We start from the raw sequence: 17,665 nt of genomic DNA, 5'->3' as shown, positions 1-17,665 counted from the left end.
GGGAAGCAGGGAAGCAGGGAAGAGGAAGCAGGGCCGAGCAGCAGGATAGCCCGTGACAGCCCAGGGCACGGCCGCCCCTCAGCCGCCCTGAGGCGCCTCCCGTGTTGGAAATGATTAATTATGTAATGTAGAAGCAGTGAACATTATTTTGATAAAAATGTATATATTGGTGAGAAAGTTTTTATCAGCGTCTGTGTGGAGGCCGAAGTTTTGTCAGGCAGCCACAAAAGGCTCCTGGCCAAGGATTTAGTGTCAGCCCGACTCGCTGACACTAACAGACGACGTAAGGGGGTTTATTTTTCCCGACCATTTCGGAGACTTTGGTAAGACCGCGGCTTGCGCCGGGAGTCACGTGACGCGCCGCTCGAACGGCGCCCCCCTTCCCTCGCAGCGGCCTTTGGGACGCCCCCCCGCGGCCGCCGGCGGTACTGCACCTCCCGGCCCCGCCCCGCTGCCCCCGCCGGGCGCACGCGCGGTGCGGGCAGGCGCGGGACGGCGGCGGCGGACGCGGCGTTCCTGGTTTGGCTCCCATCAAACCTCGTCCCCCGGCGGACACAGCGGGGGCGGCCGGGCCGGGCGGCATCGGGGATTGTGGGGGCACAGCGGGGGATGCTGAGTGCGCCCCGGGGCCGCGCAGCCTGCGAGTAGACCCCGCCTCCCGCCCGCCGCAGCGTCGGCCCCGCAGCGCGGCGGGAGAGAACCGCCCGCCCGAGCGGGTGAGTCCCGCGGGGGGGTGGGAGGGGTGACCGGGCATGAGCGGGACCCGCACACGGGGGTGCGGGGTGGGGATGGAGGGAGCGGGGCGGCGGCGGGGGTTTGGGGGCCTCGCACCGGTGCAGGTTCATAGGGTTCGGAAAGCGCGGAGGGGTCTGTGAGGTGTGCGGGGAACGCGCGGCGTCCCCGGAACGGAGGGAGCGGAGCCGGGAGTCAAAGCAGAACAGCAGCTCCACGGGGGTGCGGGGTGGCCACGGCAGCATCCGGCTTCCGCTTCCTCCCGCCGGAACCGCGGCGACACCGCCGGGGCCCGGCACCCGGCTCCGCTCCCTCCAGCACCGCGGGGGCTCCGGCCCCTCGGTATTCAGGTGATGCTGCCCCATGCAAATCTCCAACTAAGCTTCGCTCGCAAACGGCTGCGTTAAATAGGGCAGTGAAGATCCTGGGCGGATCTCTGTAGGTCAGCAAAGCATCTGTGTTATTTTTAAACAAGAAGAGCTTGTTAATCGAACAAGAGTTAGGCTGGATATCAGGAAAAGGTTCTTCCCCCAGAGGGTGCTGGGGCACTGAACAGGCTCCCCAGGGAATGGTCACGGCCCCAAGGCTGCCAGAGGTCCAGGAACGTTTGGACAACGCTCTCAGGGATGCACAGGGTGGGATTGAGGGGTGTCTGTGCAGGGCCAGGAGCTGGATTCAATGATCCTGGTGGGTGCCTTTCAACTCAGGATATTCTGTGGTTCTTTGCTATGTTTCTCAGAATACTTCCATCTCAGCCTATTCAGAGCTTGTGTTCCTAAGACTTCGAGAAGTTTGTGAACACCAACCAGATGTGGGTTTGTGTTGGTTCTTGTTTCACGGGATAGAATACACATCAGGTTCTATGGTTAGATTCATGTTAGATTAATGTGTGCTAGGTCCTCTACAGTGCTTTTGTAGAGAAACTATGTAAACACAGGTGGGTGCAGCAAACGTGGAGCCCAGGTTGATAAGGTTTTCCCTCTTTTGGTGGGGGACAGGCTTTGTAGTTAATGTGCTCTTTAAATAACTCAAATATTTAATTTAATAATAAAACTAATAAATTTAAATAATATAATACTACATTATATATTTAATATATGCAGAATATATATACAGAATACTTTTATTTATTATAAGTTTAAAATTAAAATGTATTACATAATATAATATATTCTGTATAAAAATAAAGTAATGAAACAATAATTTAAATAAATGTGACTTTAAAATAACTTCTTTTTTAGCTTTTCAATGGGTTAGATTGAAATAGTCTCCCAGGGATCAAGCAAGGACGTCTACTTTCAGGACAGTGTGGATTAGGGTATTTAAATATGTATACACAAGCCAATCTTTGTCTCTCTACTTAGAAGCTCTAGTAACTTGACCTTATTTGTGATGTGTGTCAGACAAAATTCAGGACTTGGATGTGTGATTTCCAAGACTGCTGTGCTGCTGGATTTGCTGTCCTAAAACATTTCAACATCTAAACAAGATACTCTGTACCAATGTATTGCTACAATTTCAGGCTCTGAAATTCAGCTATTTTGGATTTTTTTTTCTTTTTTTCTGGGCAGGTCTTAATCACAAACCCAAGGGGGTTTTTGGAAGAGTTTTAATTTTTGTGCTTGCTTGAGATTTAAATTGCAACGAAACTACATATTTCCTTTGGAAAGTTTTCATATTTAGTGTCAGAAGATATAACCATAGTTAGTAAAAAACCTCTTTTTTCACATAAAATTCCAGTAGTGTGATTGCTTACCAGGTTTTTTAGATTGAACCCAGCTACCATGTTTTTTTTCTTTGGTTTTGTACACAGCTGATAAGTTGTACTTTAGTAAAATGGGACTCAGAACTGTTACAGACATTACTTCCCCAAAGCTGATTTTGCTTTACATCACAGAGAAAACCAGCAAAATTATGATTTGTCTGCTTACAGTAATTGCTCTAAAATCCATGGTATGACCTATGTGTCCTTTGTAGGAAAACCAATCTGATTTATTTGTAATTTTTCTCAAATTTCAAATTAGTAATGGCTTACCAATCCCATTTTTTAAAGGAGAGCATTGTCTTCAGTTTTAATCAAGCTCTCTGCCCAATTGATTTAGTGGGTCCTCATCAGTATTTATTTTAGACATTATAAAGCGATTTACTTTTTTCTTGCTGCTTACATGGGTATCCTGAGGTGGCAATGTGGAGTGGAATATGGAATATTTCAGCCACAGCTTTGGGGTTTTTGTAGCCCTTCAGAATGAGAGTGTATGAGTTATGGTTCTGAAAGGAATTTTTCCAGCTGCTGAAGGAAACTTGTCACATAACTGAACTGCACATTTCTATTGTTGCTTTAATTTAAGATTGAATGTGGCTGATCACCACAACTTTAATCTCAAGTGCTGCTGATTGTTTTTGCCACAACACTTGGTTTTCAGTTGTCATTCCAATCTTGACCTGCTTCTACAAGAACTGCAATTCCTGTTTTTTTTGTTCTAAGAATACAAATTGAAGATCACTGCTGCTTAGAATTTAATTTCTGTGTAATTCTTTCTAGGATTTTTTTTTTTCTTCCACTTAGGTGGGGGAAAATGGCAAAGAGAATTGCAGAGAAGGAACTGACTGACCGAAACTGGGACCAGGAGGATGAAGCTGAAGAGGTAAACTACGCATTAGTTCCCCCCTAAACACCCCTGGAGGTAGTAGAGTCGCTGTTTACATATGCTGGGTATCTTGCTTGTAAAACCTACACTAAAACTGGTGAAAAGTGTAGCAATTAGAGATAATTTTATAGAAGTGAATTTTTAAAAATTTTATTTTATAAAACTTGCAGTTTTGCAGACCGTATGGCAAAGCAGCTTTTAAGAGTTAAAATTACATCCGTGGTTCTGGAGAAAGGAACTTCATGTTTCTAGAGGGAACCTCAGGTTTGTTAAAATGCTTTTGGACTCTTCAAATGTGTGATAGGAATTTATTTAATTGACAGGAAAACCAGGTTTGATTTTTGGAGATAAATGCTCTTCATGCCTCCAGTATTTTTTTTGGAGGGTCAGTAATAGTTAATTTCAGAACTATGTTAATTTTAGCTGAATGCCCCCACACAGCCAGAGGAATTAGGCAAATAGCTCAAGTGGTATGTTTAACCTGATTGTAAAAAGAGATTTTCACCTTTAATGTCTCACACTTCCTTATGGCTCATGTTTAAACAAACTGGTTTAGTTGTTGTCCAAATGAAAGTATTAAATGCATAGGCCTGTAAATGTAGGAGACAAAACTGACTCTTCCAGGAATTTGAGTATAAGAAAACTTAATTTCCTTATTTGTTGCAGGGAGCCATTAGCTCCTACTGAGCCATTAGCTGCCTTTGCTAAGTTTGAACTACAGCAGGCTGCAGGAGTTTCCTTAGAGCCTACATCTCCATATATCTGCTGCAAACTGTGGATTACTGGCAGATTCCCTTCAGCAGAGAGAGCTTAGAGCTGTGTTTAAAAAAAGCAAAGCAAAACTTACATTATTTGTTGTAATAAAATGGAGATAGCACAAAGAGAAATATACTGCAGAACAAGAAAGAGTTTTCCAAGTATCAACTCACATTCAGGTCACTGGCAAGCTAATAGATGGTGCTGTATTTTGGGGTGGGTTGGTTTTTAACTTCTTCCCTTGTTTGTTTGGGAGCAGTGTTACAGTTGTGTTCAAAACCTGATCTTGGCTGTCCCTTCATGTTGTGCATTTTGAGAATTCTAGTAATGATTCCATAACTTCCTCTTAAAGGTGGGAACATTCTCTGTGGCAAGTGAAGAGGTCCTGAAGAACAGAGCTATTAAAAAAGCAAAGCGCCGAAACGTTGGGTCAGAGGTAATGTAGTCACTGAACATGAGTGCTGGAGATTTACTCAGTTACAAAATACAACATCATGCTCAGGATTTTACTTACTTAGGTTTGTAGTGATGCTGAATATCATTTCAACTCACCAGCTCATATGTGCACATGAACTTTGGCTGTACTGTACCATGCCAAGAATAAGGCTAAGGCAAAAAAAGAATAAAAGTTTCACTGGGTGAGGAGGGTGTTCTTGCATATTTTTGAAGTAAAAATAAAGAGCAGTTCGGACACAGTGTTGTTTACAAATGGGTAAAACAGCATTTTTACTACTTCCATTTTTTTACAGAGATGGAAGTATGGAAATGCAAAGTTACTAGTTATCCATACTGGAGGGCTGGAGGATGTCTCAGAAGCTATATTTGTATAGGCATCCTTTGAACAGGGTGTGCATCATGTTAGAAATAGGCCTGTAGCTTTACCTGTTACATAGATTGCTTTAGGTTTGGATGGGACTAGGCACAGTTAGGAGCTAGACAGTCTTCTCCTATGCTTTTGATTTTCCTTCTGCAGTCCAAGCACTGTAAATGAGGAAGCTGCTTTAGCCCACTAATGCTTTGAGTAGTTTTAGCCACAAATGTGGTAGAGGATACAGTTAAATAAAGGATTGTACTGGAAAGAAGTGATGCAAGACATAAACTACAACTGGAGAAGGAGACATTCAGGGGCAAATGGAATAGGAAAAACAGAACAGTATGAGAAAGAGGACCAGATGGGTTGTAGAAGTAGTCAGGAGACTGGGAGGAGGCTGTTAGAGCTGGTAGAAGGGCCTGGTGTACTTCAACCCCAGCTGACAACTAAGGACCATGCAGCCCCTCACTCACTCTTCCTCCTAGTGGGATGAGGAGGCAAATCGGAAAAAAGGACAAAAACTCTGGGTTGAGATAAGAACAGTTTAATGATTGAAATATAATGATGGTGATGATGATAAGGGAACCAACAAAAAGAGAAAGAAATATACCCCAAGAAGAATCAGTGATGCACAGGACAGTTGCCCACTACCTGCTGACCTCAGCCCATCCCCAAGCAGTGATCAGCTGCTCCCAGCCAACCCACGCTCCTCCCCTCCCAGTTTCTGTGCTGGCCCTGACATTCTGTGTTATGGACTATCCCTTTGGCTAGTTCAGATCAGTGTCCTGGTCATGCTCCTTCTCAGCTCCTTGTGTCCTGCTCACTGGCAGAGCATGAGACACTGAGAAGTCCTTGATTGCAGTGAGCCCTGCTCAGCACCAAGTAAAACATCCTTGTGTTATCAACGTTCTTCTCATCCTGAATCCAAACCACACCACTGTACCTGCTACTAGGGAGAAAATTAAACTCTATCCCAGCTAAAACCAGGACAACAGGCTGGACAAAGTCTAAAATGCAGAAGAGATGACAGGACAGCTGAGGTTGCATAAGAAACCTGTGAAATAGTTACAAAAATGTAAACTTGAAACTAACTGATGTTCCCACATGGAGCAGGCAGAATGCTGCAGTGAAAAAGACTGCAGTTTAACTGGAATGTCCAGAGAGAGAGGTGGGACTGACCAGAGAGAGACAGAATAAAAATGCCTACCTAGGAATGAGGAGCAGAGGACTGCACTGGAAAAGATAGCACAAAAGGAAGCAAAAAGACCCATACCCACAAGGTCACATACTGGAATACAGCTAAAATTGACAAGCTTTGCCATTTCTTCAGTGGCAAAAGCAGATGAAACTTGGAAGCAGTTCTCCTCTGATGGTTTTCCAGAGAAACTGAAAGTTCACTTCCAGTAGTAAAAGTTCATTACCTCCAAAGACTAGAAGTGGCAGTGTGTTGCTATTTGGGAGAGCCGAGGGTAGACAACCTGGTGTGCCACGACCTTCCTAGAAAGAGTGTCCTGCAAGGAACAACTCTTCCAGGAGTGGTCTCTGGCTTCGCTGGGCAGCAAGTGATTTCACCAAGTGTAGTGATTTCTCAGCTACAAGTGGTTCCAGCTCTTGTGATTCAGCTCGTTGTGAAATCACCCAAGGCGAACTTGGGAACAGAGAGACAGGAGCCTCGTATAGCAGTTCCACAGACGTGGCTTTTATTGTCCAGCAGCCCCTGCGAAGGGGAGGCCAGGGACAAGAACTCCCTGTTGAGGGGCAGAAACAGGGGGCTTTTATGGGAAAGGCAGGGGGTGGGGTAGAAACCAGCTTAGCCAACTGGGTACAGGCTATTACCACAGAGAAACAAGGCATGCTGGGGGTGGTTCACTTTCTCGACATGACCCAGAGGAAGGTTGCTTATCTCTGGGGAAGGTTGTCTTGCCCTCAGGCCTCTCTGCTCCAAGGGAGTGCAGAGGGCTCTCATGCCAAGGGCTCCCAGCCCTCCACAGCAGTGCTTTATTTGCACGTTAATCATACTTTGTCTTTTAGAAACATGTAAGAAACTATACCATGAAATAATATTGTTGCAAAGACTGGTCAGAACTGGCTAATGAAAAGGCTGCAGAGATAGATATTTTGTGATCAAGTACAGTCTGTCTTTGCATCTTCCATCAGTCACATTGGAATATTTTGGGTAAATCACAGAGGTTTCATACGTGACTCCAGAGTAATGAGTGGATTGAAGTATTGGGCTCTTGATTGCCACTGTAAATGCTAAAAGTTGTTGAAAATAAACCTGAAATTCCCGTGTAATTATTTAAAGAAAACAAGACGCTGTGAATGTCTAATAAGTAGTCAAACATGTCCACAGCTCTGAACAGCTTCCATGTATCCACATCCTAGACCCAGTTTATTTTCATACCAAACATCTGAGTCTTTTAAAAACAGTAGCAGTGTGTGTCATAAGGAAGCTGTTAATTTTGTTTGCATAGCTGACACACTAATGCATGGAATGACATGCTGAACTGGGGAAAAATAAACTGAGGGTATTGGGAATAGTAAGTGGGGATAGGATTAGTGTGGAGAAGATGTATGTAACTGGTTGTCTCTCTTCTTTTCTCTGCCCAGTCTGAAAGTGGAGGAGCTTTTAAAGGGTTTAAAGGCTTTATATTGCCTTCTGGAAAAGGTGGAGGTGGCTTCAGTGGATTTGGGAATGGTGCAGGAATAAAGCCTTTGGAAGGGCTATCTAATGGAAGCAGTAGTGTCTCTGGTACTCCTTTCAGCAGTTTGAAGGGCGCCTCCGAAACACAATCAGCATTTGGTAAGTTTTAAATAATCATACATATTTATCAACCTTCATGACCTTCAGTCATAAAATCTGTAGGGTTATTTTAGTAGGGAAAAAAACACATTTAGACCATCCTGTAGTGTTTTAAGGTTTTGAGACTTTAGACCTCTTTGTAAGATTTCTTAAAGAGATTTTACAGTGCTGGAGGGACAAGTTTTCAGATGCATGCAGTTTAAAGAGGTGGCAGCTAAATTCGTATTTCTAATACTGGAGGTAAAAGTTTTGTAGGCACAGATGGAAATGGAAGGCACTGGCATAAGGCAATCTGCAAAAGGTGTAAAGCATCTGGTAACATGTTCCAGTTAAATAGTTGTCCCAGTTCTTTGAATTTCAGTAAAAAATACATGCTGCATAGCTAAAGTCTCCATCTTTTTTCCTTGTGCATCTGATGTTGCAGACAGTCTTACTAGAATCTTTTCTGTTACAGTTATACCTACATTTTAAGCATTTGAAATACTTTGGTGAGTTGAGCTCTCATGCGTTGGAATTCCCTGAGAAATATTAGTTCTGTCCCTTTGTGTTGGAGATGCAGAGATGTTAACCCTGCCACCACAGAATTTTGGAGACACCATGCCGTAGAATAGAAATGGTGGAGTTTGAAGTTTAGAGTAACTGAGATTTCGGTGAGCTTGAATAAATTAAGGGAAACTTAATTTATATTAAGAAATATATTCAATGAGACTTTTTCCAGTTTGCTTCTTAGGTTTTTCTATATGGAAGTGCTCAAAAGCATGTAAAATCATGGGCTAGTGCACTCAGGGTGGTTTAAAGCACAAATGGAAAGAGATAAGTTGAGTATTTTGATTTAATAAGTGTTATAACTTGCTAAAGTTGTAAGATTTTTGTAAGATTTTGAAGGTTTTGGCAATATATGAAACGTATTTTTTTAATGTTCTGTGCAAGATGTCTTTGGGTTTTTTTTTTTATACACCAGTGTCCTCCATCTACTTTGTCTATCCCTAACTTACTCATCTAAGCTTAAAACTTGGGTCTGCTCACTGGCATGGCAGTACTTGGGGCACAGTGTGGTGACCCAGAAGAAGAAGCTCAGCTGAGTAAGGATAAGTGATTTGATTAAGAAATATTGAGCAGTTAAGTTAGGCTTTTAAGAGAGCTGTGCTTTCTGGGGAAAAAAGAGGGTTCTAAGCCACATTTCTTACTAGGTCAGCAAAGCATCTGTATTGTTTTTGTTGTGTTATTTTTTTAAATCAGAGCTTATTAACCAAACGTATTAAGTTGGATATCAGGAAAAAGTTCTTTCCCCAGAGGGTGCTGGGGCACTGAACAGGCTCCCCAGGGAATGGTCACAGCCCCAAGGCTGCCAGAGCTCTGGGATCGTTTGGACAACGCTCTCAGGCAGAGGGTGGGGTGTGTGTGCAGGGCCAGGAGCTGGACTCGATGATCCGTGTCGGTCCCTTCCAGCTCAGGATATTCTGTAATTCTGTGATTTTTCTTGTAACAGGATCCCCAATGTCAAATGGTCCCACTGCTGCTGTGTTTGCTGAGAAAAAGGCCGTGAGCCCAAGAGCTAATGGTGGCAGCCAGCCCTGCTCATCTGGCAGCACCTTGAGTGTGGCACATGGCTCTGGCACCTACCACAAACAGCTGGCTGCTCTCAACTGCTCCGTGCGTGACTGGATAGTGAAGCATGTTAACACCAACCCCCTGTGTGACCTGACCCCCATCTTCAGGGACTACGAGCAGTATTTGGCAAGCATTGAGCAGCAGCATGGAGGCAGCAGTGACAGCAGCTCTGAGAACGAAAGCAGCAAGACCCCTGGCTCACGGGCTGTTCCTGCGTTTGGGAGTTCAAAGCTCCAGCAAGGCTCCACATTTTTGTTAAACAACAAAACTGAGGATACCTCAGACAAAAAACCTGAAGCTGCATCAGAAAAAAGAGACCCATTGTTAGGAGCTACGTCAACTGTCACGTTTAATTTTGGCAAGAGTGTTGACAGTTCTGTTTTGGGTTCCCTTGGTTCAGGAACACTTAGTAGTTTCTCATTTTCTCCTGGGAATTCAGGTTTGTTTGGAAAAGACGCAAACCAGGCTAAGTCTGTCACTGCAGCATCCACCAGTTTATTGGAAGCTCAGACAGACAGTGGCAATAGTGATGACAAAGGTAAATTCTATGTATTTCTATTGCAGTTATTTTAATGGTCAGCTGTGAGTGTATGTGACTTAAGAATACTATAAAAATGCAATATTGCATTGATCACCATCATGGCCTGGTGTAGTGTCAGAGGAAGTTTGGGTTCTTCCCCCAGAGGGTGCTGGGGCACTGAACAGGCTCCCCAGGGAGTGGCCCCAAGGCTGCCAGAGCTCCAGGAACGTTTGGACAACGCTCTCAGACACAGGGTGGGATTGTTGGGGTGTCTGTGCAGGATCAGGAGCTGGACTCAATGATCCTGGTGGGTCCCTTCCAACTCAGGAAATTCTATATTCTGCGATCATCATTATTCTTGAATTTGAAAGTGCAGAATTATACTCCTAATTGGAGATCCCAGCCTTATGTAAGCAACACCAAAAGTATGTGCTTATCAAGACATATATTTCTGTCAGATTTATACATTCTGTAATGTAACATATAATATAATCCTTTTTCTGAGGACAGGATTTGAACTGATGAAATTTAAAGCAGCTGGTGTGTTTATCTTTGAGCCACTGGACTTCTCAATCCTACTGCTTTTCCTAGTAGGTTTATCAAGAGATCCCTGCAGTAAAAAGCATGAGAAACAGAACAATTTAGTCCATTTTACTGAATAGATTGTAAGGCCAACAAAGTTACATAGTACCTGACAGCTTTACTCTGCTCTTTACCTGTGCTGGTTACAGTAGGCTGATACAAATCCCAGTAGCTGAGGGGCTGGAAAGGCATAATCTGCCACTCTCTCTTGTCTGTCATTCTGCAATTTAATTCCCTTCCCCCAAAGTAAACTTGGCTCTTGGAAGTATTTATTGTGCTTTACTTGAACCCATTTGTGGAGCATATTTGAAATGTGAAAACTGTTTCTGTTCAAACAGAAGGTTTTGACTTACTAAGCTTTATATTTTTGGGGCTTGATTGTTTGGTATGGATTGGGTATTTTCATCCCATATAAACTGAAGGTGAGGATGAAGTTGCTTTAAGAGCTGAATGAAAAGCAAGTAACACTTTTTTTCTGTAGCTGAAGCTGCTGCAGAGTTCATGTGGACTGAAAGGTGTTCTGGCTGTCACTGACCGGCCACATGTGTCTGACTCAACCATGGTGGGCATAAGGGACTTCTAATACAGTACCAAAATCTGTGCTCACAACATTAACATATTAAAACTTTCTCTGTAAAGGAGGGGAAGAGGAGGAAGAAGAGCCACCAAAAGTCATTGTTAATGAAATAAAAGAAGATGATGCTTTCTACTCAAAGAAGTAGGTGACTTTAACTTGGAAAATAAAATTAATACCTGCATATTGCTATTCTTTACCACTGAAGTGCATAATTAATGATACGTTTGTGACTTCCTAATTAATAAACTTGTTAGGAGTCCACACAGAATATGAACTCCTAAAAAAAACTTAATTATAGGCAGGAATGTGTAAGATCTTACTAAAATTCTTCTGTATCTTGTACACAACTCTAATAGTTTGTGTTGTACATGTGATCAGCTTTTTTACAACTGAAGATGTTTCTGCCTGCATCGGGTTTTGTACAGTTAAATTGCAGGGCCTGTACCACAGAAATCATGTACTGTACTGCTGGAAAATCCATCAGATAGATATGCATAGCCTAAAATAAGACTCTTCCGTTGGAAAATGCTGATTATTATTATTATTATATAAAGCAGTGAACAAGTTGCGCTTTTAATCTCAAAATGAAACTAGCTCTACTAGAAGCAGTTTTTCTAATCATGTTCAGTAGTCCAAGTAAGTGCATGTCTGCTTGACACTCAGCACAGAACTTGTCCTGCTACAAAAAGCCATTAGCTTTATCTGAAAGAAAGTGTGTGCTACTTTATTAAAATGGCATTAGGTTAGAGCTTCAGTTAGAGCTTCACTTAAAAAATGTTTATAAATTGTACATTAAAGTCCTATTACAACTTCAGAATGATACAGCAAATTCTTCTGGCTTTCTAATTAGTGCTTTTTAAAAGTAGCCTACATTTATTGCTCCTCACAGACCCTGAGTACAGGTTGCTGTGCCTTTTACTTTTCCCTGAAAGTAATGCATTTATCATTTCAATACTGAAAGAAATAATTCACTTTCTCTTTGAACTGCCAGTGCTGTCCATTAGCACATGAAACAAGGTCAAGAATAATAAAGATTTATGTTACTCACAGCATGTTAACTCCTGATTATTGTTACTGTGAGTCAGATGGATACCTGTATTTGGAAGATATCTTTTTATTTCATCTCTACATGGCTGCACAAACAAGGATTTTGGATTTCTTTTATTTTTTTCTCCACAGGTGCAAACTGTTCTACAAAAAGGATAATGAATTTAAAGAAAAAGGCATAGGAACATTACACTTAAAACCAGCAGGAAATGAAAAAACTCAACTCTTAGTACGAGCCGACACCAACTTAGGTAAGTACATTCCTCCCAGTAACAAGTCTTGATGTCAAAATTCCTTGCTAAGCATTAGGATTTTTCTGTCTTTTTTACACAGCATTAGCAGACACAATTAGTGAAAACCTTTCTAGGTTTTTTTTCCTGAATAATTTAGAATACTGACAAACACTTGGATGCCTCTAGTGAGCGTTACAAAAGAGAGCACATGAAGCAGTGCAAGAAGTAAAAGGTTGTGGTGTATGTTTGGGGATACAAAGTACCTGTTTAACCCTGGTTAAACCTGGTCCAGGTTAACATGTCTGTCTGTATCAGAACATTTTGCTTTGCATATAAACTGCATCTGGTGGTGAGAATGAATAACTTGGCATAAGCTAAGCACTGTGACTGGATTCCTCATTTGCTGCTTCTCCCTTGTCCCCTTCCCTTTCTCCTGTGTGTCCCTACTATCATTCGATACTCAGTTTCCTCCATTTAAAAAAGAAGGATGCAGTATTTGCAGAGATTTTTCTCATTTCTAGTGAGGAAAGAAATCTGAGAACAATGGCCATGAACGGATGCTTAGGGAAGAAGAAGACCAACATACACGATGTTTGTGAATTGCCTTCCTTCCAAACGCCACCCTAAATCTCTAGTTAGTACCTGTACTAACACTGTATTGCAGTAAAAGCTAGAAAATGACTAATTGTAATTTTTTCCCCTCCTCATATGCAGGAAATATACTATTGAATGTTCTAATTCCACCTAAGATGCCATGTACAAGAACCGGAAAAAACAATGTTCTTATAGTTTGTGTTCCTAATCCACCGATTGATGAGAAGAATCCAGCTGTTCCTGTCACTATGCTAATAAGGGTGAAAACAAGTGAGGATGCAGATGAATTGCACAAAATCTTACTGGAGAAAAAGGAGGCTTAAATAAGTTGCAGTCCATAATTTGAGGAATTATTGCCAAACTGCTGCTGCTCTTTTTTTTTCCCCTAACTTCACTTGAACATTTAATTCTTTACTCTGATATTAAGAACTGTTATAGGAATTCTGGAAAAATGATGTGAGGAAAAGCTAAACTAGCTAATAAAAGCTTTAATAGAACTCAAGTGTTGGACTGTGCTCCCTCATTTTCAGTATCTAAATGCAGGACCTCTTCTGGATAAAGCACATGGATGTAAATCCAAGCATATGTTTTTAGCACCAGTCGACCAAATGGACAGAAATCCAAGTACAAAAACATGGTACCAGAGCTTCCTCACAGACAATGCAATACAATGCAACCACCTCCTCTTTTGAGAAGGGAGGATGTTCAAGTTTACCTGTTGAAACTGTTTCTAGACTGCAGATTTTTAATTGGTCTGTTGTATCCTGGTGAGACTGACTTTTCAGACTCGGTGACAATACTGCACCCCACCAGTAATGATCTACATTGTGCTGTGTCTTTACCCTTGCAGACCCACGTGCTTTCAGGACTCAGAAACTGCAGATATTTAAAAGAGAATTTGCTTGGGTAGTCTTGTTGACAGTAGTGGTTCCTAGAGAGGAACTGTCAGTTCTGTTCTTACTGTAGCAACAAATGAATGATGTGCAATATAGTACAAGCAGACAACTGGAAGACAGTTTTATCTTGGACACTCTGGTATCCCCTGGCTTCTGACAGGTCAGAGGCAAAGGGTTGTAACATGGTCCTTCTGAGGTGTTTGTCCCTAGTACTGAAACCCGGCCGGGGCAGAGCTGGACTTGCTGCTTTGGTCCTGCTGCTGGTACTTTGCTGAAGAGAGCTCTTCCCACCAACAAACTTCAGGACTTTTATAGACCTTTCTGTTGCCTGTGGCCCTTGCCAGGAGACACATATACAAGGGTGTCTGTCAGTATGTATTCTTCCATGTGGTAAAGCTTCAACACTGTGCTGCACTGCATTAAATAAAACAGCAGAGTGCAGCTTTGGCACAAGCTTTCTGTTGCATGTAGGGGGCATGGGGTAATTTGTAAACATAGTTTTCAGCTGTGTTAAAATTAATCAGATGGCAATAATTTGGGGATCAGAACATTCATTCTGGTCTTGGTTTCCCACAACTTTGTCAGATTGTGTTTGGTGGTTTAATCCTTTTCTTTTTTTCAAATGTTTGCTGGAAACTCCTTCCCTAGTAACTTTTTCTACTTTGCTTCCAACTCTGGTGTGACTTCTCCAGGAGCTTGATGTTAGTATGAAACTTGAACTGCTCTCAGATGTGTTGCACTGACTAGCTCTGGCAAGATGGAACAAACATGCTGTTTTGCCTCTGGAAAAACAGAGGAAAAACCTCTGACAGAGGAAAAACCCCTTTCCTTAAAAAAAGTTGGTGTGACACAGTTCATATAGGGGACCTGGAAATCCAGCACAGTGGCATCCTGTGGGCTGGGAGCAAGGAATAACACCATTTGAGGAGGTGCAGCACATCTCACCTGCCCCCCTTGCTCTGGGGGGTCACAAATGGCTGCCTCTAGGCCTAATTCACTGCACAGTTCAGGTTATGGCCTTTTTTCCCCTCTTCATTAAAAGGAGGAAAATCTTGATTTTATCTATAGCCCTGTTGACCAAAGTTCCAAAACAAAGGCCTTTGCTCACATTTCAGCCAAGCTTAGTCTACAGGAATTGCATTTTTAACACTGGATTGTGAAGGGAGCTTAGATGCCATTTGAGATATTTGAAAAATAAACTGGTGCCTTTTGGGGTTTCTTTTTGCATCTGGCTAAGTTCTTAAACCATTAAAAGTCAGTGACATTGCTTTCCTCAAAATAAGATGCTTTTTTAAAAAAAACCCGTCTTGCTGCTACCTTAATTGGAGGCCCAAAGCTGACATGGTGTATCTAAATGTGTATGAATGAAAAGCAGAACGTTGCCTAACAGTTTAGTCCAGGCTCTGTTTAGTCCAAGGGCTCAGTTAATTTTGCATTTGTCTTTTGACTAATGTCTTAACCCTGTCTCTGTGCAGAAAGGTTTATAGAGCTTTGATTGTGCATCCCATAAAGAACAGCTCTGTCTATAAATGCTTGGGCTTGTCTTTGCTTACTTCCAAAAGCTCATGGATTTGGAACTGTTCCTTCATCCATAGAAACGTGGACCAACAAACTGAACTTAACACTTCTTTCCTTATGCTTTGCTCTGAAGAGGGGCAGTTGTGGGGTTTTGCACGCATGGATGTGGCCCAATTCAGACAGTACATCTCAGGCCTCTTTCAAAGGGGAGGGCACAGAGTGAAAGAAAAAAGAAGTAGAAGAATAATAAATTGTGTTGGAAAGAATTAAACCTTCCCCTAGCCATGAGTCCTGAAGTTCAGCAAGTAACACCTGAATTCTTCATTGCATGTATCTAATCAGTAAAACCAGGGGAAGGTAAAAAATTGGGATGTCACCTTCATTAGAATGTCAAATATATGCATAAACATACAATTTTGAACATTTTACAAGGGGAAAATTGCCTCTAAAAGAACAGGGAAGAATTTCCCTGTAAGTCAGATTTTAATCAACATCAATTCATGGGGACTGTATCATTATGTGGACTATGAAGCAGGAAAAGTCAGTCACACACTGATATACTTGGTGCTCAGGTATAAAGCACAGCCCTTTCCCAGCACTGTTAGAAATTTTTGATGATGCTTCAGTTTCTGTTTAAGAAATATTAAAATACACAAATGCTGTAAAAGGCCAGAGATTGTTACATAGAAATAAAGGCCTTAAATGAAAAAGCAAAGTTCATGGAGTGCACAGATATCAGTGTACTGCTGCCTTCATAACAGACTGGCACATGCTATCCAAGGAAAGAATTTTGATCAGAATTCCAACTCAAGGAGGCATTCCTGTGTTTGGGTTGGTAATGTATTTAACAGCTGGATATCAAACACCTGGTATTAAAGATGCGAGTTTCTGCGTGCATTTGTGTTAATGCCTTTGCTGTTCCAGCTGCATGTAGATGTTGGAGTGTCTTATCCATTCCTCCTCCTCCTCTAATTTTGAAGTTTCAGCTGGAAAATACACATCTCTGCTTCTTTTAATTCTCAGAATAATTTGTAAGGGAGATTATTACAATTGGCTTGAATTTTATTTTAAAATATTAAATTGCAATATTCAAGGTTTAGTTTTTTGGGGGGTTCTTTTTGGTTTTTTTTGGTTTGGTTTGGTTTTTTGTTGGTTTGTTGGGTATTTTTTTTGCAATGTACTCAAAATTACCTATTTTGGAGGACAGCAGTGTGTTCCTTGAATCCCTTTTGGTTGATGGATGTGAAAGTTTAAATTAAATTTACAGTTCAAATGAACATACTGTAGAACATAAACCAATCAGGAGGTTTGCTTTGCTATTAAAACTGAAGTTCAGCTCCCTTTGCAGCACTGTAACATTTAAAATGTCATTAAAGACTTTCTTTCTGATGCCTTAACTTACTTGCATTTAATAAAATTTTGTAGCTGATGCCTGTGTGCAGAACTTAACTGACATTAAACAATGTAAAGTGGCATGAGCTAGTCTAAATCCAATTAAGATGCTGAATGTGATGATCTGTTAGTTGTTAGTAGATTTCAAAATGCTCTGAATTTTTCAGTGGATACATAAGTTTTTACATAACATGTATATTAATGTTTTCATTAGTTCTGATACACTGAGGACATGTACAAAAATCCATGGAAAATGTGAATAAATGAATGGAAGATTAATTTGCCTTGTGTGAATCACTTTCATTTTGAGTGTATAACATTGCATTAATAAAATGAATTGTATAACGAGTTGCTTGCAGGTGAACTCCTGCCTAGAAAATCCTGCTGTTAAAGGATCTGAAGACAGCTGCACCCCTGAGCACTGACCTCACCACTGCACAGTTTGTTTGGCCTGTGCCATGGCCAGTGTTCCATGCAGGCCTCATCAGCTGGTAGCTGCCTTCTGCATTGAGAACACTTTGCTCTGAGCACCTAGTGAGTCTTGCTTGCCTTAGAATATACAACTTTATTGTCACCTGCCTATGGCTTTTATCAGCCCTTAACACTCATGGTAGTTTCCTCCAACAGTCTTGAAACAACATTGGTACAGTTTTTGCCACCCCATAACTTCCACTGTTGCACCCAGCTCTCTATAGGCCTCACACCTACTTTAGTTTGGTTTTAAACTGAAGGATTCTTAACACTGAATTCCCCAGTAGCTTTTGCAGCCTTTCCAAGCCTGCCAAGAGATAACCCATTATTTTAGCAGGATGCTTGCCACAGTGCCTATCTTACTGTGTTCCTGCTTCCTTCCATGTTCCTATCGGGATAGTCTGTGATCTTATGACTGAACTTGACGACCACTGCATTTGAGGTTCCTAGTCTCAAATAATCCAGTTTGTATGA

General features: G+C 41.8%; 1 protein-coding gene across 3 annotated transcripts; it reads left to right on the top strand.

Moving 5' to 3' along the window:
* Positions 1-469: 469 nt before the first annotated feature.
* On the top strand, positions 470-16,999 carry NUP50 (nucleoporin 50). Of its 3 annotated transcripts, none has more exons than XM_069003480.1 (8): positions 470-716; positions 3,299-3,377; positions 4,489-4,572; positions 7,558-7,750; positions 9,240-9,899; positions 11,103-11,181; positions 12,220-12,338; positions 13,035-16,999. In XM_069003480.1, exons 2-8 carry the CDS (start codon positions 3,309-3,311, stop codon positions 13,235-13,237), a joined length of 1,407 nt encoding a protein of 468 aa, XP_068859581.1. In that variant the 5' UTR covers positions 470-716; positions 3,299-3,308; the 3' UTR covers positions 13,238-16,999. The 3 variants fall into 3 exon arrangements, with proteins under 3 accessions (XP_068859581.1, XP_068859582.1, XP_068859584.1); XM_069003481.1 differs by having other exon boundaries at positions 3,275-3,377; XM_069003483.1 differs by lacking the exon at positions 470-716 and adding an exon at positions 1,027-1,174.
* The last annotated feature ends 666 nt before the right edge of the window (positions 17,000-17,665 follow it).

The sequence above is a fragment of the Aphelocoma coerulescens genome, chromosome 1A (genome assembly GCF_041296385.1).
Source record: "Aphelocoma coerulescens isolate FSJ_1873_10779 chromosome 1A, UR_Acoe_1.0, whole genome shotgun sequence".
Taxonomy (NCBI): domain Eukaryota; kingdom Metazoa; phylum Chordata; class Aves; order Passeriformes; family Corvidae; genus Aphelocoma; species Aphelocoma coerulescens.
This window is presented reverse-complemented; position numbering and strand designations above follow the sequence as displayed.

Excerpts from the sequence above, each read along its gene's own strand:
- NUP50 (XM_069003480.1), top strand. The coding sequence starts at position 3,309 with ATGGCAAAGAGAATTGCAGAGAAGGAACTGACTGACCGAAACTGGGAC. Across the intron at positions 4,573-7,557 it reads GCCGAAACGTTGGGTCAGAG|TCTGAAAGTGGAGGAGCTTT; the intron begins GTAATGTAGTCA and ends TTCTCTGCCCAG. Across the intron at positions 11,182-12,219 it reads GATGCTTTCTACTCAAAGAA|GTGCAAACTGTTCTACAAAA; the intron begins GTAGGTGACTTT and ends TTTTCTCCACAG.